Source organism: Chiloscyllium plagiosum, unplaced genomic scaffold, assembly GCF_037043375.1.
Source record: "Chiloscyllium plagiosum isolate Xiang-an unplaced genomic scaffold, Cpla_swu_hap1 HiC_scaffold_11, whole genome shotgun sequence".
NCBI lineage: Eukaryota > Metazoa > Chordata > Chondrichthyes > Orectolobiformes > Hemiscylliidae > Chiloscyllium > Chiloscyllium plagiosum.
The window spans coordinates 88,619,929-88,646,457 of NW_028270149.1; the positions used below are offsets into that span (position 1 = coordinate 88,619,929).

A 26,529-nucleotide genomic window follows, 5' to 3' on the forward strand; every position below is an offset into this window, starting at 1 on the left:
GGAGATGGGGAAAATAACTGTTAAAATATGTCATGATTCGGAGATGCCGGTGTTGGACTGGGGTGAACAAAGTTAAAAATCACACAACACCAGGTTATAGTCCAACAGGTTTGATTGTCACCTGATGAAGGAGCATCGCTCCGAAAGCTAGTGTGCTTCCAATTAAACCTGTTGGACTATAACCTGGTGTTGTGTGATTTTTAACGTTAAAATATGTGTAAGCATATTTCTGGATATAAAACAACACAAAATATAATAGAATATTATCACCTTGTGAGGTAGTGGTAGTATCCCTATCTCGGAGCCAGGAAACTCCGGTTCAAGTCACACCTCACACGCACACACACATACCTATATACTTACACACCCACGCAGACCCTCTCTCATATACAAGCTCTCTCTCTCTCTCATACGCACATACATGCACTCCCCAAACTCTCACCCGCGCACGCACCTCTCACAGGCGTATACCCCATCACACTCACACACACACTTAACCAAGCCTACATACATACATATACACACACTATCACATGTACACACTCACTGTCCCTCCTACATGCGCACAGATTTGTTTTTGCAAAATTACATTTTGTTTTACTCAAAAACTTAATGAATCCATGTAAATCTTTGTAAATCGCACTTTAGAAATAGAACCAGTCTAACTCAACATTAAGACACAGACAGACATCACACCTTTATGTATTATCTGAGCTGAGGTAGCACCTATTGTTAGAAAATGTAGACCTTTCTTGAGAATGTAATTTAAAAGAAATTCTGGGATTTAGATATCAAAGAATAGAAACCAACACATCCCATTCTAAAAGATGAAAGACTTGATCTAAAATTGTTTAATGTATCATCATATCTCCATGACACTGCATTCATTTGGCTATAAATTGTGTCTCATGATCTTATACTCCACAACCAGCTGAAGAAGAAGCAGCATTTGAAAGCTATTTCCAAACAAACCTGTTGGACTATAACCTGGTGTTGTATGATTTTTAACTTTGTCCACCCCAGTTCCTCCAAATCATAATTGGAGGAGGATTAACTTCAGCAAAGTAAAAAGGGATCTGTTCGAGATACATTGGAATGAAATGTGACCAAAACATTAATTAAGCAATGACATGACTTAGAAAAAGAGATGGTTCAGGTCCAGAGAAATAAGCAGAAACAAAATGAATTAGTGTTTCAAAATAATAATGTGGAGGTGCCAGTGTTGGACTGGGGTAGCCAAAGTCAGAAATCACATAACAACAGGTTATAGTCCAACAGGTTTATTTGAAATCACAAGCTTTCAGAGTGCTGGTCTTTTGTCAGGTGAAGTGGAGGGAAGTGCACAGGCACAGAATTTATAGCAGAGAGACCATTGCAAAATAATTCCAGATAATTAAGAGTGTCAAAAGATAGTACAAATGGTGTGAGTAAAATGTCAACAGCCAAATAGCAAGTGAAGGGATGACCTATAATCCGATTAATTAAGGCAGAGAGAGACAATAAAAATCAAAAATAAGATGGTGCAAGAGACAAATCAAACTTGTCAAGGTTAAGAGATCATAGGAAGTTATCAAGGGGATGGTGTCAAAATAATAACTAAGAAACTAGCTGGAGTTTACAACCCTGTTTGACTGCCTCGAATAAGGTCTTTGATGATTAAAAGAATTGATGAAGGTTACACTGTTGACGTTCTCTCTCGAAAGGTATTTGACAGAGTATCACATAACTGTTTTGTTGGCAAAATGGAAGTCATAAGATTGAAGGCAGAATTGGATAATTGACAGATTTGAGAATATTGATTAACATTTGTTTTTTGGATTGAAGGAGCGTGTGCAGTCGAGCTACCCAAGGATCCGAATTCAAAACACTGCTCCAGTATTTGTCCTAATGACCCTGATGAGTATGTTATTTTCTCAAATACTGGTTCAGTTTTCACTAGAGTACTAAGTTCAGTTCTGAACATACAGTTGAAGAAGGATAAAAAGCTAGCCGGGATGCTGAGGACATTTACTAGAATAGTAAAGGAATGCAGGATTTCAGTAATTTGGCTGATGTTCGGCTTAGAGCAGAGAAATCTATTAAAGAATTCATGAATGGGTTTGTTGAAGCAAAAGTCTTTCAATGTTAACAGTGGTGGATGTAAAAGAGTCTCTGCAATTACACACTAGGATCCTTCTGAAGTTCTGACCTGTTCATGTATATAATCCTTGACCAGGAAATTTTAAATATATTTGTGGTCCCTGAATCCCTTGGAAAATGTCTCCACTACTGAGCCCAGGCCTGAAAGGAAGATTGGCCTGGCCTGGCAGGCTCAAGTAGAGTTGTCATAATCCTATTGAATCATAGGTGGTGGTTTCAGCTGAAGGTCACCTCAGGCAAGGGTAGATATTGAGAAGGAAGGAATTCCAATGAGGAATTGACTGTTGGCATCACAAAGCAGCCACCTAGCCAACTAAGCTAACTGATCCCAGCTAGGGTAAAGCATAAAAGTATCAGAGGCAACAGAATGAATGGCTTCAATCTTTGTCAGAAAGAAGTCAATGAGCTCTTTGCATTTGTCAGTGACAAGAGCACGGAGGTTGGGGGTGGGGGTGGGGTTTAAGATGATGATTTTTTTAGTCTAGGGGAAGTCAGGGACTTCAGGGCAATCCTGAAATGAACTTTCATCCCCCTCCCCCAAGAACAGGAATCAGTTATGGTTGACACTGTCCAGCTGAATCTGGATATGAATGATTAAACTACAAACGTTCAATCTGCATCCCTGAAGGCATAGAGTTCGGAATCATATCAGGGAAATGATCAGGGTGAGAGGGCGTAATGGTTTTAACTGATCAAAAAGCAGATGTGACAGTTTAATTGAATTGATTAGTTATCTACTATGTTGAATGAGTAGATTGTTGGAGTTCGAAAATTTAAAGAAGAGTGAGTTTTGTTTTTTATTGTACATGCTGTAAGGTTGGGTAGGAAAAGGGAGTGTGCAGCTATGTAGAGAAAAGATGGAAGCTGGTCTTAAACCTGCAATGATTAACAAATTCAGGAGTGGCTGTCTTTGCATATAAGTCAAATTCTATAGGGGGAGAGCTTGGTGGAGAATGGGACAGCAGAAAACGATGAGTTACGAGGGACGATTAAATGAGAGTTCACAAAGAAGTTGAAGGATAAAAGCATTATCAACTTACAGTAAGAAATAAAGATGTAAAGTTGTCATTCTCTATCACCCACTTTACATGTAAAGGAATATGAATCTAATGACACTGAAGGAATGGCAATATATTTCCAAGTCAGGATGATGACTAGCTTGGAGGGGAATTTGCGGGTGGTGATGTTCCTGTGCATCTGCTGCCTTTGTCCTTCTAGATGGTAGAAGTTATGGTTTGGCTGGTGCTGTCCCAGATGAATATGGTGAATTTCCACCATTTGTCTTGTAGATGGTAAACACTGGTGCTACAGAGACCTGGTGGCGGAGGGAGTGAATGCTGAAGGTAGGGGTGAAATGCTGATCAGACTGCACACATCTAAAAAAGTGGAAAGTATTCAATTGCGGTCAAACCATTGTGCCATGCCACAGTTGAGCCAACCTCTGAGTCCAGCCAAGGGACAGAGGGCTACTTGTTGTGGAGCTCAGTAACGTTGTATTAACAAAACTCTCTTTGTAAATTCTGATGGGGAACGATCCAGCTCATTGTTCATGCAATGAGGAGATTCCTCTTCACAGACACGGGGCAAACAGGAGCACTCAGCAACATCCAGCTGAAATATAACTCTCCACAAAATATCAACAGAATTCATTCCAGTGTCTGTACTTGCTGTTTGAGCTTTGTGCTGATGGGTGTGTGAAACTGAACTCAGCTCTAATTTGCAGTAACCTCTCCAGGCTATGGGCTTTCTGCCTCACTTCATTTAGTGACACTTCTCATACGAATTCAGCTTGGAACCAAAGATTTCAAATTCACAGAGTCATAAGACACAGAGAGAGAGACAGACAGACCAGAGAGAGAGAGACAGACCAGAGAGAGAGAGAGAGAGAGACCAGAGAGAGAGAGAGAGAGACAGAGACAGGGAGATCAGAGAGAGTGATAGACAGAGGGGGGAGATCAGAGAGAGACAGACAGACAGAGACAGAGAGAGACACACAAACAGACAGAGAGAGAGAGACATAGACAGACAGAGAAAAACAGACAGACAGAGAGAGAGAGACAGACAGAGAGAGATCAGAGAGGACCGACAGAGAGGAGGAGATGAGAGAGAGAGACACACACACACAGAGACAGACAGAAAGGGGGAAGATCAGACAAAGAGAGACACAGAGAGGGGGAGATCAGAGAGGAGGAGAGAGAGAAAGAGAGACAGAGACAGAGAGAGAGGGGGATACCAGAGTGGGGGAGACCAGAGAGACAGAGAGGGGGATTTCAGAGAGACAGACAGAGAGAGGGAGAGACAGAGAGAGAGAGGGAGAGACAGAGAGAGAGAGAGAGAGAGGGAGAGACAGACAGAGAGAGGGAGAGAGAGAGAGCGAGACAGAGACAGAGAGAGACAGAGAGTGAGACAGAGAGCAGAGAGAGAGAGAGACAGAGAGACAGAGAGAGACAGAGAGAGACAGAGAGAGACAGAGAGAGACAGAGAGAGACAGAGAGAGAGACAGAGAGAGAGACAGAGAGAGAGACAGAGAGAGAGACAGAGAGAGAGACAGAGAGAGGCAGAGAGACAGACAGAGAGGGGCAGAGAGAGACAGAGACAGACAGACAGCGAGAGAGACAGACAGAGAGAAAACACAGATTGTGTGAAGATGGAGAGAAATGGTAAGAAAAAGAAGAATGAGAGAGGGGTTATTGAAAGGGGGCACACACATATGCATATATAGGGATAAAGAGAGAGAGAATCAGACAGAAAGGCAATGGTGAGGCCAATATATAAGCTCTCACATTCTTGTCTTGTTAATCTCTGCAACCTCTCAAATACCTCTATATCCTGATTATGGAATGGCGCCCAGAACTACACAGTTTTCCGTGTCTAAGCGAGATTCCTTACGGGTTTCTGCATTTTATGAAGAAGTCGTATCTCTTGACATTATCTCACCAGAGGTTTTGCTTGTAACAATGTATTAATTCTCTTTTTTCTGTCTCTGTGATGCAGAGCTTCAGGGGCTGGTCTGGTTGCCATCGACACCAGGATTGAGCAGGCAATGGTAAGCTGCAGACAAGGCCGTAGGACCTTAAGACCATAAGACATAGGAGCAGAAATTAAGCTATTCAGCCCATTGAGTCTCCTCTGCAATTCTACTATGGCTGATAATTTTCTCATCCCAATCTCCCACTTTCTCCTTGTAACACTTCATCCCATTCATACTCAAGAACCTAACTATCTCAGGCTTAAATAACTCAGTGACCTGGCCTCTACGGCCTTCTGTGGCAATGGATTCCATAGATTCACCACTCTGAAGAAGTTTCTCCTTATCTCCGTTCTAAAAAGTCTTCCTTTTACTCTAAGGCAATGGAGTTACTCCCACAGTAGGGAAGGTTAACTTCATACTATCCACATCAAGAGATTCTGTAACATCTGCTTCCATCAACAACAGTCCAGACTCCCTATTGAATATAAACTCTGACCAATGATCTCAGGTGCCTGGTCAATTCTGTACTATCCCCACTGACAGTGTTAGCTCCACACTATCCACTCAGTGAGAGAGCTGCACTGTCACCATAGATGGTGTCAGCTTTGCATTGTCCACAGACACAGTGTCAGCCCCACACTGTCCCCACAGATAGTAATGGCTCTGCACAGTCTCCACAGTGTTCTCAACACAGCAGTGAACCCCTCTGCTAAGTAAACCAAACACCCAGGAAAGCTCACCTTGCCTTGTAATCTGTTAAAGTATGAGTGACAGAGAACTCCCAAACTGCACTATTTAAAGAAAAAAAATCAACTTATTCTTTAACTCTAAAAGTGAACACCAAACAACATCTATTTACAACTCTAAGCTTCCTTTCTCTTAATTGCTTGTTATCTGCCTCCAACCTTAAAGATATTATCATGTTCCCAATAACCACCCATATTAAAATTACACCAATTTAATTTAAAAACCACACAGCAGCCGTCATCTCGCATGTCTGTCTCCCTCTGCCTGTAGATCTCCCTGGGTCGTCTTCGGTCTTCGGTCTTTTGATGCAAAGACTTTGCATGTGAAAAAGGTACCTTTGATAGAGACTATTTTGCTGGCAGTTACTCTGGTGATGGCAGTTGGTCTCCCTCTGTCTGACTGTCAAAATGTCTGCTTCTGTCTATCCCCGGCATCGTATGGTCTCATTGGTTCCAAGTTGGCAAAACAATAAATTCAAAATTGATTGGTTTTTAGTAGCCTAGGGCATAATTTAAACTGATTGGTTCAATTTGAATTGCTGTAAACATGGCAACTTAAACTCAGGTATTTGTTTCACAGCCAAATATTACATATTTTCAATTTTCCAGTACGCTCAGACTGCTAGTTAGTCACATGACAGGTGCCTGCAAGCTCTCAGGGGAGAACAGCTTTCATTTTCTCTGAAAGGTACAGTTCAACTTCATAAAAACAGACATTGTTGGCTCCATACTGTCCCCAGTGAGAGTGTTGTCTCCACACTGTCCCCAGTCTGTACCAGCTCTGCACTGTCCCCAGTGAGTATTGGCTCTGTTCTGTTCTCAGTGACGATGTTAGCTCCACAATATCCCCATAGATGCTATCAGCTGCTCAAATGTTCCAAGTAACAAAAGTCAATCCCATCTACCATTTCCTTATCTCTAGCTCTAAATTCACACTGTGTCCTCACCAATGGAAAACCCACAACCTGGTTGAAATCATTCATGCTGCATGTCACTTACTTACTCCATGATGACCTGTTCACCACACTTTCCCTCTCAGCACCCATATTGATCAACCTTCCTGAGCAAGATCTCCCAGGAGACATCAATTGGATCAAGGAACAAGACACATGGGAAGTCACTGAGAAGGTCCTTGTGACAAATCTGTCTGTTGAATGGACAGTTTTGAACTGTCCGTGTTAAACAGATTCAGGAGAAGCCTGAGCTCCTGCCTAGCCAATGCCCAACACAGAGGCCTAAGCATCACCTTTTGTGTACTTGTGGAGACAGACAATACTGAGGAGTGTCACCTCTACAGAATGAATGTTGGGCTAAACACCTTAAACTCAGCCAATGAATGGGGTAATTACTCAATCACCAAATAAATAAATAACCAACCAACCTATAGAGAATACAACTATCAGAGAAGGTTGACTATGTATCTTCTACAGTGTCCTCACTTGCAGCTCCTTCATTAATAATATGCTATATTCCCTGATCACAGTTCATTTACCACTATGTTGGGGAAATCATAGATACACAGGGTAACCAATTTGCACAACATCATGAGCATGAACTGAGCACCCTCTTGGTTTAAATCTTCAACTTGTTCCCATTTTGATCTCTCTCTCTCTGGCTTCGATTTTCTGCAGCGTTCCCAATGAAGCACTATATAAGCTCAAGGAACAGTACTCCTCCCATCATTCAGGTACATTGCAAAGGTCTCAACAGTTGCACAATTTCAGACAACAACCTCTATCAAAGTTTTTTTACCATGTTTTCTTGCTGATTTAGGTTTCTCCTCATTTTGTTTGCAGACATTTAGTCACAATCCATGGTTCTGTCATTCATACAAACCATACTCCCCTTTAGATTCAATTAAAATTTAATACATCACCAGATACTTCCAGAGATTTGACACATTGGCCTAAATTTGGTAACCGTTTTCCCCAAGCAGACATAGTCAAATCTTCTGAGTATTTCCCAGACTTTCTCTCTTTATTTCAATACATCCTCATCTACAGTCCCCATATTGACAACATCCTCATATACAATCACCCTGGCAATTAGAGACCAGTAAGTCTTACGTCAGTGATGGGCAAAGTATTGAAGGGAATTCCGAGAGACATGACTTATGATTACTTGGAAAAGCATAGTTTGATTAGATAGTCAGCATGCCTTTGTGAGGGGCAGGTTATGCCTCACAAGCCTTACTGAATTCTATGAGGATGTGACAAAACACCTTGATGAAGGTAGAGCAGTGGACGTGGTGTCTATGGATTTTAGCCAGCCATTTGATAAGATTCCGCATTGTAGACTCATTCAGAATGTAAGGAGACATGGGATACAGGGAAATTTGGCTGTCTGGATACAAAATTAGCTGGTCCATCGAAGACAGAGGGTGGTAGTAGATGGAAAGTATTTTGCCTGGAGCTCAGTTACCAATGGTGTTCCGCAGGGATCTGTTTGATTAGATTAGATTCTCTACAGTATGGAAACAGGCCCTTCGGCCCAACAAGTCCAAACCGACCCTCCAAAGAGTAATGCACCCAGACCCATTTCTCTCTGACTAATGTACCTAACACTATGGGCAATTTAGCACGGCTAATTGATCTGACTTGCACATCTTTGGACTGTGGGAGGAAACCGGAGCAAACCCATGCAGACATGGAGAGAATGTACTACACAGACAGTTGCCCGAAGCTGGGATCAAACCTGGGACCCGGCTGCTGTGAGGCAGCAGTGCTAACCATTGAGCCACTGTGCCGCCCATTTCTGCTCTTTGTGATTTTTGTAAATGACTTGGATGCGGAAGTGGAAGGCTGGGTTAATAAGCTTGCCCATGACACAAAGGTTGGTGGAGTTGTGGATAGTGTGGAGGGACGTTGTAGGTTGCAATGGGACACTAACAGGATGCAGAGCTGGGCTGAGAAGTGGTAGATGGAGTTCAACCTGGAAAAGAGTGAAGTAATTTATTTTGGAAGATTGAATTTGAATGCAGATTATAGGATTAAAGGCAGGGTTCTTGGCAATGTGGAGGAACAGAGGGATCTTGGGGTCCATGTCCACGTCCATAGATCCCTCAAAGTTGCCATCCAAGTTGATAGGGTTGTTAAGATGACATATGGTGTGTTGGCTTTCATAAGCGGGGGATTGAGTTTAACAGCTGTGAGGTTATGCTGCAGCTCTATAGAGCACTCGTTAGACCACACTTGGAACAGTGTGTTCATTCTGGTTGCCTCATTATAGGAAGGATGTGGAAGCTTTAGTGGGTGCAGAGGAGATTTATCAAGATGCTGCCTGGACTGGAGGGCATGTTTTATGAAGAAAGGTTGAGGGAGCTAGGGTTTTTCTCATTAGAGTGAAGAAGGATGAGAGGTGACTTGATAGAGGTGTACAAAATGATGACAGGCATAGCCAGAGACTTTTACTCTGGATGGAAATGGCTATTGTGAGGGGGCATAACTTTAATGTAATTGGAGGAATATTTAGTGGAGAAATTAGAAGTTGGTTCTTTATGCGGGAGTGGGGGTGGGGGGTGCTTGAAATGCACTGCCAGCAGTGTTAGTAGAATTAGTAGTGTTAGGGGTTCTTGGGTAGGCACGTAATGATAGTAAAATGAAGGGTATGTACGTTAGTTTGATCTTAGAGTATGATAAAAGGTTGGCACAACATCGAGGTCCGAAAGGTATATGCTGTACTGTATTGTTCTATGATTAGATTAGATTCTCTACAGTGTGGAAACAGGCCCTTCGGCCCAACAAGTCTACACTGACCCTCCGAAGAGTAACCCACTCAGACCCATTTCCCTCTGACTAATGCACCTAACACTATGGGCAATTTAGCGTGGCCAATTCACCTCCGCCTTCATGTTTCTAATCTGCCAAGCGACTACCTCCTTGGGGGTTCCATTGGGAAATCCAGTTTCCTCATTTCCCCTCTCCCCACCTTGTCTCAGTCAAATCCCTCGAACTCAGTACCGCCTTCCTAACCTGCAATCTTCTTCCTGACCTCTCCGCCCCCACCCCACTCCGACCTATCACCCTCACCTTGACCTCCCTCCACCTATCGCATTTCCAACGCCCCTCCCCAAGTCCCTCCTCCCTACCTTTTATCTTGGCCTGCTGGACACACTTTCCTCATTCCTGAAGAAGGGCTTATGCCCGAAACGTCGATTCTCCTGTTCCTTGGATGCTGCCTGACCTGCTGCGCTTTTCTACAATATACGACTGATACAGTAAAAACAAGACACCGTTCTCCAGGACCAAGGTGTTACATGGGCAGCACAAACTACACAATCGTATACAAGCGGCGTAAAGTGCCCAACCAGCTGCTGCTTCTTTATAAATGACATTGCATTCTTACTTTATTTTATTCGAAGCTATTTGGACTCACTCCCAAACAGCAATTTTTGACCACCAAGGAAATTACAGATATCCCGTGACATCACTGATAGATATTCTTTTTCAAACTCAGCCTCTCTGGGTGCTGTGTTCAGAATGAAGTCGCACTGTCGATTCATCACACTCTTTTTAAATTCGCTGCCCCTGTTCTGGGTGTTCTGCTCCAAATGCAGCTACTCCCTACTCTCTTTTTGAACTTGTTGCCTCCTCCTTTGGTGCTGTGTTCAAAATAAAGCCCCTCCGTCCCTACCACACTTTTTAAATTTGCTGATCCATGAACTTATTGCCTCCTCCCGTGGTGCTATGTTCAAAATAAAGCCACTTCGTGCCTAACGCGCACTTTTAAAACTTGCTGCTACTGGTCTGGACGTGTTGTTCAGAATGCAGACACTCCCCATTCTTTTAAAGTTTACCACCTCTGCTCTGGTTGCTGTGTTCAGAATAAAGCCACTTCGCACGCTCTGCTCTCTTTTTAACCTCACTGTCTCCTCTCTGGGCTGTATTCAGAATGAAGCTACATATAGATCTCTGCGCCCATTTTAAATTTGCTGCCTCTTCCGCAGTGCTGTATTCAAAATGAAGTCACGCCTTACTTTCTGCGCTCATTTTAAACTTGCCGCCTGTTCCCGCGGTGCTGTATTCAGAATGAAGGCACTCCCTGCTCTTTTTAAACTTGCTGCTTCCGCTCAGTGCTCCGTTCAGAATGAAACCACTCTTCATAGAAACATGGAAAATAGGCAGGAGTTCTTTGAGCCTGCTCTGCCTTTCAATATGATCATCCAACTCAGTACCCTGTTTCCATTTTCGTCCAATACCTTTTGACCCCTTTCGCCTCAAGGCACCTCCTTCTTGAAAATATTCAATATTTTGGCCTCAACATTGTCTGTGGCAAAGAATTCCGCAGGCTCACCAATCTCTGGACAATGGAGTTTCTTCTCATCTCAGTCCTAAATGACCTACCTCATATCCTTAAATTTATGACCCCTGATTGTGGATTCCCTGGTTATCGGAAACATTCTTCATGCATTTATCCCATCTAATCAAAGAACAAAGAGAAGAACAACACAGGCAGAGGTCCTTTGACCCTCCAAGCCTGAGCTGATCATCATGCCCTAGCTAAACTAAAAAAAAGCTTCTGCCCTTATTCGGTAAGTATCCCTCTCGTCCCTCCCTATTCAAGTAACCACCCAGATGCCTCTCAAACGTCACCATAATGCCTGCTTCCACCACCTCTTCTGGCAGTGTGTTTCAGGCCCCTCCCACTGTCCATGTGAAAAATTTACCCCGCACATCTCTCTTAAACTTTCCCTCTCTCATCTTGAACCTGTACCCCCTTGTAATGGTAACTTCAACCCCGGGAAAAAGCCTTTCACTATCTACCCTATCTATGCCTCTCATGATTTTGTAGCCCACTAACAGATCTCCTCTCAGCTGCCATCTTTCCAGTGAAAACAATCCTTGCCTTTTTCACCTTTCCTCATAGACAACGCCCTTAAGACAAGGCAACATCCTCGTGAGCCTTCTCTGCACTCAATCCAAAGCTTCCACGTCTTTCTGATAGTGTGGTGATCAAAACTGCAAATAATACTCCAAATGCAGCCATAACAAGGGTTTTATATAGCTGCAGACTCTGACTCTGACTCACCAGAAACTGCAGTCCTCACTTTCTCCTTTTATATAGCTGCAACATGGCTTGCCAATTCTTGTACTCCATGCCCTTGCTGATGAAGGCAAGCATGCCATATGCCTTCTTAATCACATTGGCCACCTTTGTTGCCATTTTTAGGGAACTGTGGACCTGCACGCCCAAATCTGTCTGTATGTTAATGTTCCAAAGGGTTTGCCATTTACAGTATAACTCACACCTAAATTTGATCCTACAAAATGCATCACCATGCATTTGGATGAATTAAACTCCATTAGCCATTTCTGTGTCCAAGTCACCAATTTATCGATATCCTGTTGTATCCTTTCACAACTGTCAGCACTATCAGCAACTCTACAAATCCTGTTAGAACTTTATAGATTTCTGTGAGATCTGGGTAATCCAAGATGGAGGACGGGAAAAAATGTGGCTATAAGAGCTGCTCCTTTTTTGATGTAATTTAGGTGTTGGAGGTGATTTCATCAAATTCCGGGAGCAGCAATTATTGTTTTATAAGCTTTTGCATTGTTTTGGAACTTTGAGAAAGAAATGATCAAAGCAACAGCACTTTAAAAAGGAGGAAGACAGACAAAGGCAGTGGTCAGGAAAAGATTGGGGATGGCACAGTGGCTCAGTAGTTAGCACTTCTGCCTCAGAGTACCAGGGACCCGGGTTCGATTCCCGCCTCAGGCGACTGTCTGTGTGGAGTTTGCACATTCTTCCTGTGTCTGTGTGGGTTTCCTCCAAGTGCTCTGGTTTCCTCCCACAATCTAAAGATGAACAGGTTAGGTGAATTGACCATGCTAAATTGCCCATAGTGTTCAGGGATGTGTAGGTTAGGTGCATTAATCAGGCGTAAATGTAGAGTAATAGTTACTGAGACCTGTCTTTTGATTAAATTTTCAAAATATAAAACATAAGTACTAAGTATCCTGGAGCAATTTTATTTTAGCAATTTTCTGGGTCTATGGATTGTGAAGGAGCAAAGATGGCCTTTAGTAGGGTAATGTGCTCTTCCTGTCGGATGTGGGAGTTTAGGGAGAGTTTTCATGTTACTGATGTTTATGTCTGCAGGAAGTGTCTTTGGTTGCGAATCCTATCAGATTGCATGAATCAGTTGGAGTGGCAGTTAGAGGCAATAAGGAAGTTATGGGAGCTAGGGGGTGTGATGGATGGCAGTTAAAGGAAGGGAGAAAAGCCAGGTCATTGGGTTAGCTCCAGGAATGGTAGGAGAGGAAGGCAGGTAATGCAGGAGTCGCATTTGGCTAACCCCATCTCAAATAAGTATGCTGTTTTGGAAAATGGAGGGATGACGGACTCTCGGGGAATGTAGTACAAACAGCCAAGTTTCTGGTACTGAGAAGGGGTACATCAGTTTCCAAGCAATCGATTGTGATAGAGGACTCTCCAGTCACAGGCACAGACAGACAGCTGGCATAGAGAAATCAGAATGGTGTGTTGCCTCCCTGGTGCCAGGATCAAGGATTCTCGGAGAGGATGCAGAATGTTCTCAACGGGGAGAGGGACCAGCAGGAGATGGTTGAACACATTGGAACTAACGACATAGGAAGGGAAAAGGGTGAGATTCAGAAGGGAGAATATAGAAAGTTAGGCAGGAATTTTAAAAGGAGGTCCTTGAGGGTAGTAATGTCTGGATTAGTCTGGGTGCTATGAGCTAGTGAGGATAAGAATAGGAGGATAGAGCAGATGAAGGTGTGGCTGAGGAGCTGGTGCATAGGAGAAGGGTTCACAATTTTGGATTATTGTAATGTCTTCTGGGGTAGAAGTGACCAGTACAAGAAGGACAAATTGTACCTGAATTGGAAGGGGACCTGAATTGGCAGGTAGATTTGCTAGAGCTGCTCAGGAAGATTTAAACTAGTAAGGTGTAGGTGGGACCCAGAGAGACAGTGAGGAAAGAGCTCAATCTGAGACTAGTACAGTTGAGAAACGAAGCGAGTCAAACAGTCAGGGCATGCAGGGACAAAGCAGAGAACAATGAAAGACTGATGAATTAAACCACATTTACTTTAAATCCAAAGGGTTTTTGTAAATACATTCAGGAAAAAAGGGTAACTAGGGAGAGAATAAGGCCCCTCAAAGATCAGCAAGGCAGCCCATGTATGGAACCACAGAAGATAGAGGAGATACTAAATGAGTATTTTGCATCAGTGTTTACTGTGGAGAAGGACATGGAAGATATAGAAAGTGGGGAAACCGATGGTGACATCTTGAAAAATGTCCACATTACAGAGGAGGAGGTGCTGAACGTCTTAAAATGCACAAAGGTGGATAAATCCCCAGGATCTGATCAGGTGTACACTTGAACTCCGTGGGAAGTTAGGGAAGTGATTGCTGGGCCTCTTGCTGATATATTTGTATCGCTGATAGTCACAGGTGAGGTGCCAGAAGATTGAAGTTTGGATAATATGGTTCGACTATTTAAGAAAGGTGGTAAGGAAAAGGCAACTGGAGACTGGTGAGGCTGACATCAGTGCCAGGTAAGTTGTTGGAGGGAATCCTGAGGGACAGGATTTACATGTATTTGGAAAGGCAACGACTGATTAGGCATAGTCAATATGGCTTTGTGCATGGGAAATCATGTTTCACTAACTTGAGTTTTTTTGAAGAAGTAATGAAGAGGATTGATGAGGTCAGAACAGTAGACGTGATCTATATGGACTTCAGAAAGGCATTTGACAAGTTTCCTCATGGCCGACTGGTTAGCAAGGTTAGATCTCATGTAATACAGGGAGAACTAGCTATTTGGATACAGAACTGGTTCAAAGGTAAAAGACAGACAGTAATGGTGGAGGGTTGCTTCTCAGACTGGAGGCCTGTGATCAGTGGTGTGCCAGAAGATTCGGTGCTGGGTCATTTATATAAATGATTTGGATGTGAACGTGGTAGATATAGTGAGTAAGTTTGCAGATGGCATCAAAATTGGAAGTGTAGTGGACAGCAAAGAAGGTTACCTCAGAGTGCAGCGGCATCGTGATCAGATAGGTCTGAGGAGTGGTAGATAGAGTATAGAAGTTGGGAGGTTATGTTGCAGCTGTACAGGTCATTGATTAGGTCACTTTTGGAATATTGTGCGCAATTCTGGTCTTTCCTATTGGAAGGATGTTGTGAAATTTGAAAGGGTTCAGAAAAGGTTTACAAGGATGTTGCCAGGGTTGGGGGATTTGAGCTCTCAGGAAAGGCTAAATAGGCTGGGGCTATTTTCCCTAGAGTATAGGAGGCTGAGGGGTGACCTAATAGAGGTTTATAAAATTATGAGGGGCATGGATAGGGTAAATAGACAAGGTCTTTATCCTGGGATGTATGAATAGCAAAGGTTTAGAGGGATATGGGCCAAGTGGTGGCAAATGGGGCTAGACTAAGTTCGGACATCTGGTCAGTATGGACGGGGAGGACTGAAGTTTCCTGTTGAAGGGCTTACTCTCGAAATGTTGATTCTCCTCCTCCTCCTCAGATGCTGCCTGACCTGCTGTGCTTTCCCAGCAACACACTCTCTTCTCTGATCTCCAGCATCTGCAGTCCTCACTTTCTCTGAATTGGAATGAAGGGTCTGTTTTCATGCTGTACATCTTTATGACTCTGACTGCCCTCATTGTTCTAAACTACAGTGAATACAGCTCTAACTGATCCAGTCTCTCTTTATACATCAGTTCTACCATTCCAGAAATCAGTGTCAGTCTGGTAAACCTGCACTGAACTTCCTCCAAAGCCAGAATATCCTTCCTCAGATAAGGAGATCAAAACTATATGCAATACTTCAGCTGTGGATTCAATAAGGGCAATTGCAGCAAGATGTCCCTGCTCCTGCATTTGATTCCTCTTACAATTAAGGCCAAAATATCATTCGCCTTCTTCACTGCCTGCTGCACCTGCACGCTTACTTTCAATGATTGGTGTATAAGGACATCCAGGTCTCATTGCACCTTGTCCTTTCCTAATCTACCGTCATTCATATAATAATCTGCCTTTCTGTTTTTGCTACCAAGGTGGATAACCTCACATTTACCCACATCATATTTTATCTGTCATGCATTTAGCCATCCACTTAGCTTGTCCAAATCACACTGAAGCATCAGTTCCTTCATCGAAATTATTAATATATCATGAATGATTGGGGTCTAAGCAATGACCCCCTGGTACCCCACTAGTCACCAGCAGCCACTCAGTTTATTCCTACCCTTTGCTTTTGTCTGCCAACCACTTCTCTATATATGTCAGTACACTACTCTTAATCCTATACACTTTAATATTACATGCTAATCTCTTATGTGGCGCCTTCTTGAAAGTCTTCTGAAAGTGCAAGCAAACTAAATCTACTGCTGCCCCTTAACTATACTTGCTACAACCTCAAAGAATTCCAGTACGTTTCCAGCATGGTCTCCCTTTTGAAATTCCATGTTGACTTTGGTCAATCCTGTCACTGCTTTCCAAGTGATCTGCTAATAAATCTTTTATAATGGACATTAGCATTTTATATTTGTTGCCCTCTTCCTCCACACTGTGTTCAGAATGAAGTTACTCCCCATTCTCCTTGTTCTTTTTAAAATTGCTGCCCCTCTCTACACTGTGTTCAGCATATTGTGGAATACTATACTCAATTCCGACTACCAGATCATAGGAAAGATATTCCGGCTGGGAGGATATGCCAGGTAAATTTATTAGGATTAATCTGAACTCCAAGAGTGTGATTAATGGCAGAGAGTGCAAGTTCATAGCTTCTTGAAAGTGGAGTCGCAGGTTGATAGGATAGTCAAGAAGGTGTTTGGTATGCTTTCTTTTATTGGTCAGATTATTGAGTACAGGAGTTGTGAGGTCATTTTGCGGCTGTACAGGACATTGGTTAGGCCACTGTTGGAATATTGTGTGCAATTCTGGTCTCCTTCCTATTGGAAAGATGTTGTGAAACTTGAAAGTGTTCAGAAAAGATTTGCAAGGATCCGTCCCGTGGCTGAACACTTTAACTCCCCCTCCCACTCCGCCAAGGACATGCAGGTCCTTGGCCTCCTACATCGCCAGACCCTGACCACACGACGCCTAGAGGAAGAGTGCCTCATCTTCCGCCTAGGAACCCTCCAACCACACGGGATGAATGTAGATTTCTCCAGCTTCCTCATTTCCCCTCCCCCCACCTTATTTCAGTCCCAACCCCCGGATTCAGCACCGCCCTCTTGACCTGCAATCTTCTTCCCAACCTCTCCACCCCCACCCCCTCTCCGGTCTATCACCCTCACCCTCACCTCCTTTCACCTATCGTGTTCCCAGTGCCCCTCCCCCAAATTCCCCCCCCCGAAGTCCGCTCAGCCCGTTTGGCACACCAGCCTCATTCCTGAAGGAGGGCTTATGCCCGAAACGTCGATTCTCCTGCTCTGACCCCACCTCCCACCACCAAACTATCATCTCCCAGACCATCCATAACCTCATCACCACAGGGGATCTCCCATCCACCGCCTCCAACCTCATAGTCCCACAACCCTGCACCGCCCGTTTCTACCTCCTGACCAAAATCCACAAACCCCGACTGCCCCGGCCGACCCATTGTCTCAGCCTGCTCCTGCCCCACCGAACCCGTCTCTGCATACCTCGACACTGTCCTGTCCCCCTTAGTCCAAGAACTCCCCACCTACGTTCGGGACACCACCCACGCCCTACACCTCCTCCAAGATTTTCGCTTCCCTGGCCCCCAACACCTTATGTTCATCATGGACATCCAGTCCCTATACACCTCCATCCCCCATCACGAAGGCCTCCAAGCCCTCCGCTTCTTCCTCTCCCACCGACCCAACCAGTACCCTTCCACTGACACCCTTCTTTGACTGACTGAACCAGTCCTCACTCTTAACAACTTCTCCTTCCAATCCTCCCACTTCCTCCAAACCAAAGAAGTAGCCATGGGCACCCGCATGGGCCCCAGCTATGCCTGCCTCTTCGTAGGATATGTGGAACAGTCCATCTTCCGCAGCTACACTGGCACCCCCCCCCCCCACCTTTTCCTCCGCTACATCGATGATAGTATTGGCGCTACCTCGTGCTCCCACCAGGAGGTTGAACAGTTCATCCACTTCACCAACACCTTCCACCCTGACCTCAAATTCACCTGGACCGTCTCAGACTCCTCCCTCCCCTTCCTACACCTCTCCATGTCTATCTCGGGCGACTGACTCAACACAGAAATTTACTACAAACAGACCGACTCTCACAGCTACCTAGACTACACCTCCTCCCATCCTGCCCCCTGTAAAAATGCCAGCCCATATTCCCAATTCCTTCACCTTCGCCAAATCTGCTCCCAGGAGGACCAATTCCAATACCGAACAACCCAAATGGCCTCCTTCTTCAAAGACCGCAATTTCCCCCCAGATGTGGTTGACGATGCTCTCCACCGCATTTCCTCCACTTCCCACTCCTCCGCCCTTGAACCCCGCCCCTCCAATCCCCACCAGGACAGAACCCCACTGGTCCTCACCTTCCACCCCACCAACCTCCAGATACATCGTATCATCCTCCATCATTTCCGCCACCTCCAAACAGACCCCACCACCAGGAATATATTTCCCTCCCCACCCCTATCAGCGTTCCGGAGAGACCACTCCCTCCGCGACTCCCTCGTCAGGTCCACACCCCCCACCAACCCAACCTCCACTCCCGGCACCTTCCCCTGCAACCGCAAGAAGTGCAAAACGTGCGCCCACACCTCCCCCCTCACCTCCCTCAAAGGCCCCAATAGATCGTCCCTCCCAAATCCACCCCTCCCCCAAATTCCCCCCCTCCACCGCCTACCTTTTATCTCAGCCCACTTAGCACACCAGCCTCATTCCTGAAGAAGGGCTTATGCCCGAAACGTCGATTCTCCTGCTCCTCGGATGCTGCCTGGCCTGCTGCACTTTTCCAGCACCACATGTTTCAACTCTGGTCTCCAGCATCTGCAGTCCTCACTTTCTTCTCCTTTACAAGGATGTTGACAGGGTTGGAAGATTTGAGCTATAGGGAGAGGCTGAACAGGCTGGGGCTGTTTTCCCTGGAGCGTTGGAGGCTGAGGGGTGACCTCATAGAGGTTTACAAAATTATGAGGGGCATGGATAGGATAAATAGACTAAGTATTTTCCCTGGGGTTGGGGAGTCCAGAACTCAAGGGCATAAGTTTAGAGTGAGAGGGTGTTTTAAAAAATTCTCAAGGTCAGGTTCGTAGGAGAGTAGTCTGACACAGAACAAACGACCAAGAGGCGAGTCTGCTAGAATATGGGCATTTTATTCCCCGCAGCGTCGCCACAACCAGGTCCAAACAACGGGTCTGGCTTATACTCACTCTACATGTTACCGGAACTGGGAGCCGTCAGTTCTCGTAGAGCGGTTGCCAACAACCCACGCTCGGCGGTTAAACCGGAGCAGACTCACCGAACTGGAGACTTTTCCAGCTGATATACTCTTTTCCAGATATAAACATTCATGTGAACAGCAGAGCAAGGCTAAAAAACACATTCCATTCTGGTTACATACAGATAAGAAGATTCACACGGGGAGGTGTGTAATAAGATTCACACGGGACTAAGCAACACCTCCATTCCGGTTAGATTCACACATGTATTGGGACATAATTTTTAACCGTTTCACCACATTCCACTGCTTGGCCCAATACATGTGTTACATTATGCTTAATTCAGTTCAATTCGTTTCAGTTAATTTCAGTTCAGTCAATTCAGTGTAGTTCAATTCAGCTCAGTTCAGGTCTGTTCAGTTCAATTCAATTGTGTTCAATTCAGTTCCGTCCATTTCAATTCAATTTAGCTCAGTTCCATTTTGTTCCGTTCAATTTGATTCACTTCAGTTCCACTCAGTTCAGTTCAGTTCAATCCCATTCAATTCTGTTAACTCCGCTTCAGCTTTTTGGACATGCCCACATCCTCCGCTGTACCCCAGGCAAGGGGTTCTTCGGCAGGACTGGGATCCTCTCTCAAACAAACTGCCACGTACATGCCCACATCCATGCCATCCCGGGACGGTCGGGACCTCCACAGTTTGTTCTTCTGGTTTCTTAGTCTTTTTCCAAAACATTGTTCTGTATCAAAATCTCTCCTCAATTGCGATTGATCCTGCCGACTACGCCAAATGTTTTAAAAAATTCTCAAGGTCAGGTTCGTAGGAGAGTAGTCTGACACAGAACAAACGACCAAGAGGCGAGTCTGCTAGAATATGGGCATTTTATTCCCCGCAGCGTCGCCACAACCAGGTCCAAACAACGGGTCTGGCTTATACTCACTCTACATGTTACCGGAACTGGGAGCCGTCAGTTCTCGTAGAGCGGTTGCCAACAACCCACGCTCGGCGGTTAAACGTAACCCCGGAGCAGACTCACCAAACTGGAGACTTTTCCAGCTGATATACTCTTTTCCAGATATAAACATTCATGTGAACAGCAGAGCAAGGCTAAAAAACACATTCCATTCTGGTTACATACAGATAAGAAGATTCACACGGGGAGGTGTGTAATAAGATTCACACGGGACTAAGCAACACCTCCATTCCGGTTAGATTCACACATGTATTGGGACATAATTTTTAACCGTTTCACCACATTCCACTGCTTGGCCCAATACATGTGTTACATTATGATTCACACATGTATTGGGACATAATTTTACACCACAGAGGGGAAAGATATAAAAGAGCCCTAAGGGGGAATCTTTCACACAGAGGGTGGTACGTGTATGGAATGAGCTGCCGGAGGAAGTGGTGGAGGCTGGTACAATTTGGATGGGTATACGAATAGAAAGGTTTTGGAGGGATATGGGCCAGGTACTGGCAGGTGGGACTAGATTGGGTGGGATATCTGGTCGGCATGGATGGGTTGGACCGAAGGGTCTGTTTCCATGCTGTACATTTCTATGACTCTATTACATAAACTGATAAAATAAAAATGATACGGTTCAGGAATGATTTGATTGAAATTTTCAAGGTATTGGGGGAGCAAGTACAATGTATTTTAGTTGTTTGGAGAATATCAGCTGAGAGACCATACCCCTTGCAAGAGAACCAGGCCTTTCTGGGCTCAAGTTAAAAAATGTTTCCCAACACAATGTGTGAGAGAACTTTGGAGCACTCTTCTGCAAACATCAGTTGCCAGATAAATTATCAATTTTCAATCTGTGACTGATTGCTTTTTATTAATTAAAGATATTAACATAGAGTTTCCCAAAAAAACCCATCGTTATCAAGCTTGTACATTGTTGTTAACCCTCAGTAAGATCTGTAATTATGGGCAGAGAGTGAGGGAAAACCTGTGTCACTGGATTAGGTGGGGGCGAGAGAAGGGCTGGTGTTGAAGGGAAACCTGTGAGAGTTGATGGGGAGTGAGGAAAGACCTGTGTCACTTGGTGGAAAGGTGATGGAGACTTGTGTCATTGGGCGGGGAGTGAAGGGACACTTGTATTCATGAAATATAAGCAAGTGGCCTAAGAAAGTTTGGGAAGTTTTGTGCAAGTTATGAGAGTGGTTAACTGTTAAGGTGCACCTTTGCTCTAACCCATTAGATCTCCACGGTGGCCATTACAGTAATGAATCTTGCAATCTGAAAGTTATGGCTTGCGATCCCACTTGTCAGTCCTGACCCCTACTTTGGGAACTCCTGTATTAAAGAATGTGGGGTAAAACGTCGGTAGCTGGAATTAGGCCAGAGATCAGATATGATGTTTTAAATGTACAAACAGGCTCAAGGGTAATATGGCTGCCTCCTGTTGTTTTGGTCGATTTATCGTGGTTTGTGTATTAACATTTGTTGTGACAGGGTATTATTAAATTGCAGGATCTGGTGAAGACTCACCTAATGTTTGCAGTGCAGGAGGAAGTCAGGATGTTGAAGGACCAAATCAAGGAACTGGTGGAGAAGAACTCAAATCTGGAGCTGGAGAACAGCTTGCTGAAGAAACTGCTCAGTCCTGAACAGCTCCAAAAACTTCAGTCCCAGAACAAATACAGTGCACCTGAAACAAAGGTTGGGTCTCGTAGAGTATCATAGAATCCCTACAGTGTGGAAACAGACCATTAGGCCCAATAAATCCACAATGACCCACTGAAGAGCAATCCACCCAGTCCCATTCCCCTACCCTATCACTCTACATTTACCCTGACTAATGCACCTAACTTACACATCTCTGAACACTACGGGCAATTTAGCAAGGCCAATTCACCTAACTTGCACATCTTTGGATTGACCATGCAATACTCTTGAGTCTGGGTTTAAGAAGCCACCCTGGGAACAACAAAACCACATCAGGGTATTGACTTTTGCAAGACAGAAAGCAAGACTACAACTCGTACTGATCAGGTGAGCATTCCATTGGATGCAATATACGTCAACATAATTGACAACCTCCAGTAAGCAAATTTTTCAGTGGGACATGGAACAAGCAAGGGGGGGGGGCGCGGTTGGGATTTGGAGGCATCAGGGGTATCATTCCTTTAAGCCACACAATCCACAGCACTTCGACACTGGCCAGGACCAAGAGAAAGTGAAGTTCAGAAATGGTCACTCTGTTTCACATGTTGTAATAAAGCTGTGATGGAATCTCAAACAGATTATTGTGGCATTCTGCAACTCAAACAGTGGTGAGATTCTGGTACACTGAATTTCCCGTGTATTGTGGTGTACATCACGTTGCATTCTTCCAGAATCCTGTGACTGGGTCATTTATGTTTACATTAGTGGTGCGATCAGGGTGTAACCTGATATTACTGGGCTCAGATTGCTTAAGTAGAATTGCAGAATCCAATGTTATCTTCACCAGTGAGTTCAAGAAAGAGGAGCTCAACTTCCTTTTGGGAACTGGCTTGGCGTCAGAGGAATGGGAAACATTAGGAACGAAGCTGAGGGACAATTTCTCCTACTGCTGCTTGAAAGACTGTGAGAGGTCACAAACCACAGATTGTGGTTCAGGGTCACATGAGTGGGATTTTATTTTGTCTCTGGGCTATTAAGTCGTATCTGTAAGTTGATCATATACAATATAATAAATTAAGCTGTTCTATAATCTGGTCTCTTTGTCTCCTCTAATCACAGCATGTTTACAGAAGGCCATTTTACCTGACATGTCTATGCCTGTTTCGGCAGTTCAGCTAGATGCACTCCCCTGTCTTTTCCCTTAAACCTGTTATTTCTTAATTAGTTATTCAATTCTTTTGAAATGCCTTGATTGAACGTGCCTCCACCATACTTTCAGGCAGTGCATTCCTTAACACTTGATGAGTAAAAATGCTTCCCCCATGTTCTTCCTAGTTCTTTCATTACTCACCATAGATTGGGTACCTCATGGTTCTCAAACATTCTACCAATGAACTCAGTTTCTCACTCCCTACATTCTCTCTCCATACAGATGCTGCCTCTCATAATGAGTTTCTTTTTTAGCATTTTCTATTTCATTTCTACCATTCACAGGACATTACTTTTCATTCTGAGTTTTGTATCCTTTTAATAACTGCCAAGATACCATCTGCTTTATGTAACAGTTTTGCCAACTTGCTCTGCTTCTTTTTCTTTCATCTTTCAAGTGATGTGGGTGTTGCTGGCAAGGCTGGCATTTGCTCCCATCTCCTTAATTTCTGCTCAGAAGGCAGTCCTGCCATCTCAGGGAATCAGTCTGGAGAACCTTTATTGGACTTCCTCTACAGTCATAGAGATGTACAGCACGGAAACAGACCCTACAGTCCAACCTGTCCATGCTGACCAGATATCCCAACGCAATCTAGTCCCACCTGCCAGCGCCCGGCCGATATCCCTCCAAACCCTTCCTATTCATATACCCATCCAAATGCCTCTTAAGTGTTGCAATTGTACCAGCCTCCACCACATCCTCTGGCAGCTCATTCCATACATGTACCACTCTCTGCATGAAAAGGTTGCCCCTTAGGTCTAGAATGCACATTCAGAAACAATAGACCGACAGAAGAGGCACAACAAACAGTGAGACAAAGTATCGTACCTCTGATAACAAGGAAAACCTCAACACCAAGGAGAGAAATGCACTAAAAACACTAAGAAATGATAAGAACATAATCATACTACCAGCAGACAAAGGCAGAATGATAGTCATCCTGGACAAAGCAGAGTACATCCAGAAAGCGCAACAACTACTTGCAGATACCAACACCTACGAAAAGAGAGAGTTTGATCCCACCCCACAGCTCACCAATAGGATAAACAACACACTGAGGAACCTGCAAAAAAACAGACAGATAACCAGGTTTGACCTACAGAGAATGAAACCTGAAAGCAACAACACCCCGAGATTCTATGGACTACCTAAAGTGCACAAACCAGACATCCCACTCAGACCCATAGTATCGCTACCAGGGAAACCATCACACAAACTGGCTAAAGAAGTACAACAGAAACTGAAACACCTGATCAGCGGATCCAGACACTCTATACAGTCAACACGGGAATTCTTGGACATCACCAGAAATATACATATAGACAAGGAAGAAACTATGGTCTCATTCGATGTAACGGCACTGTTCACCTCTATCGAGGAAACCCTAGCCAGAGAAACAATAGCTAACCTGCTGGACATACAGAACAGACAACAAGACGGGGAACCTATCAACGAAGACTGCATACTCAAACTCTGGACCTGTGCCTTACAACACACTTCACATTCAACAGCCAAACATATGAACAAATCAACGGCACACCCATGGGCTCACCCATCTCTAGACTCATAGTAGAAGCTGTAATGCAAAGATTAGAACAAACAGCCTTACTGCAAATTCAACCCAAACTCTGGGTCGGATATGTAGATGACACCTTTGTAATCATTAAAAACACAGAAATAGAAAACACACACCAGATCATCAACGCCACACTCACAGGAATCCGATTCACTAGAGAGGAAGAAAAGGACAACCAACTCCATTTCCTAGACATGATGGTACAGAGAACACTGAACGGAGAATTCACCACAAAGGTATACAGGAAAGCTACACACACAGACCAAGCCCTGAACTATGAAAGCAACCACCCTAACACACACAAAAGAAGTTGCATCAAGACACTGTTCAAAAGGGCCACAACACACTGCAGTACACCAGAACTGCAAAAAGAGGAAGAAGAACACCACTCCAATGTATTCGGCAAAAACGGATAACCGCACAATTTCATCAACAGATGCCTAAGGGAAAGACAACGGAATGAGGACATGCCACAACCCAAAGGACTAGCCACGTTACCATACATCAAGAACATTTCTGAACTGACAGCCAGACTACTGCGATCACTAGGACTCATAACAGCACACAAACCAACGGCCACTCTCAGACAAAAACTCACCTGAACGAAGGACCCAACACCCAGCATGAGCAAAACCAATGTAGTGTACAAAATTCCAAGCAAGGACTGCACAAAACACTACATTGGACAAACAGGAAGACAGCTAATGATCCGTATCCATGAACACCAACTAGCCACAAAACAACACGACCAGCTATCCTTAGTAGCCACACACGCGGATGACAAGCAACATGAGTTCGACTGGGACAACACTACTATTACAGGACAAGCCAAACAGAAAACAGCCAGAGAATTTCTAGAGGCATAGCACTCATCCACAAATTCTATCAACAAACACATCGACCTGGACCCAATATACCGGCCACTGCAGCGGACAGCTGGAACTGACAACCGGAAGCGGCAGAGACAAACCACTATAAATGCCGGAGGAAACAGCACAGAAGCGCTTCACAGGAGGCTCCCAAGCACTGAGGATGTCACCTAGACAGGGGATGAAACATCTGCAACACAAATTCCCAGCTCAGCGAACAGAACCATAACAACGAGCACCCGAGCTACAAATCTTCTCACAAAATTTGAACTTTCTCCTCTGTAATCTGGACATTTTGCACGATGTCACCATCTATTTCCCTGCAGTGTATATCTTCCATCTCCTTTTCCACAGTAAATACTGATGCAAAATATTCATTTAGTATCTTCCCCATTTTCTGTGGCTCCACACAAAGGCTGCCTTACTGTTCTTTGAGGGGCCCTATTCTCTCCCTAGTTACCCTTTTGTCCTTAATATATTTGTAAAAACTCTTTGGAATCTCCTTAATTCTATTTTCCAAAACTATCTCATGTCCCCGTTTTGCCCTCCTGATTTCCTTCTGAAGTATACTCCTACTTCCTTTATACTCTTCTAAGGATTCACTCGATCTATCCTGTCTATACCTGACATATGCTTCCTTCTTTTTCTTAACCAAACCCTCAATTTCTTTAGTCATCCAGCATTCCATATACCTACCAGCCTTCCCTTTCACCCTGACAGAAATATACTTTCTCTGGATTCTTGTTATCTCATTTCTGAAGGCTTCCCATTTTCCAGCCGTCCTTTTACCTGCGAACATCTGCCTCCAATCAGCTTTCGAAAGTTCTTGGCCTTTCTCCAATTTAGAACTTCAACTTTTAGATCTGGTCTATCCTTTTCCATCACTATTTTAAAATGAATAGAATTATGGTCGCTGGCCCCAGAGTGCTCCTCCACTGACACCTCAGTCACCTGCCCTGCCTTATTTCCCAAAAGGAGGTCAAGCTTTGCACCTTCCCTAGTAGGTACATCCACATACTGAATCAGAAAATTGTCTTGT

At 44.3% G+C, this 26,529-nt stretch overlaps 1 protein-coding gene across 1 annotated transcript in view; it reads left to right on the forward strand.

Moving 5' to 3' along the window:
* Positions 1–22,316, forward strand: part of LOC122557041 (TSC22 domain family protein 3-like) — a 29,776-nt gene extending 7,460 nt beyond the window's left edge. Inside the window, exons 2-3 of the mRNA XM_043704273.2 lie at positions 5,134–5,185; positions 21,701–22,316. Of these exons, the coding sequence (XP_043560208.1) occupies positions 5,134–5,185; positions 21,701–21,913 (265 nt within the window). The 3' untranslated portion in view covers positions 21,914–22,316. The remainder of the gene's footprint in view (positions 1–5,133; positions 5,186–21,700) is intronic.
* Positions 22,317–26,529: the final 4,213 nt, after the last annotated feature.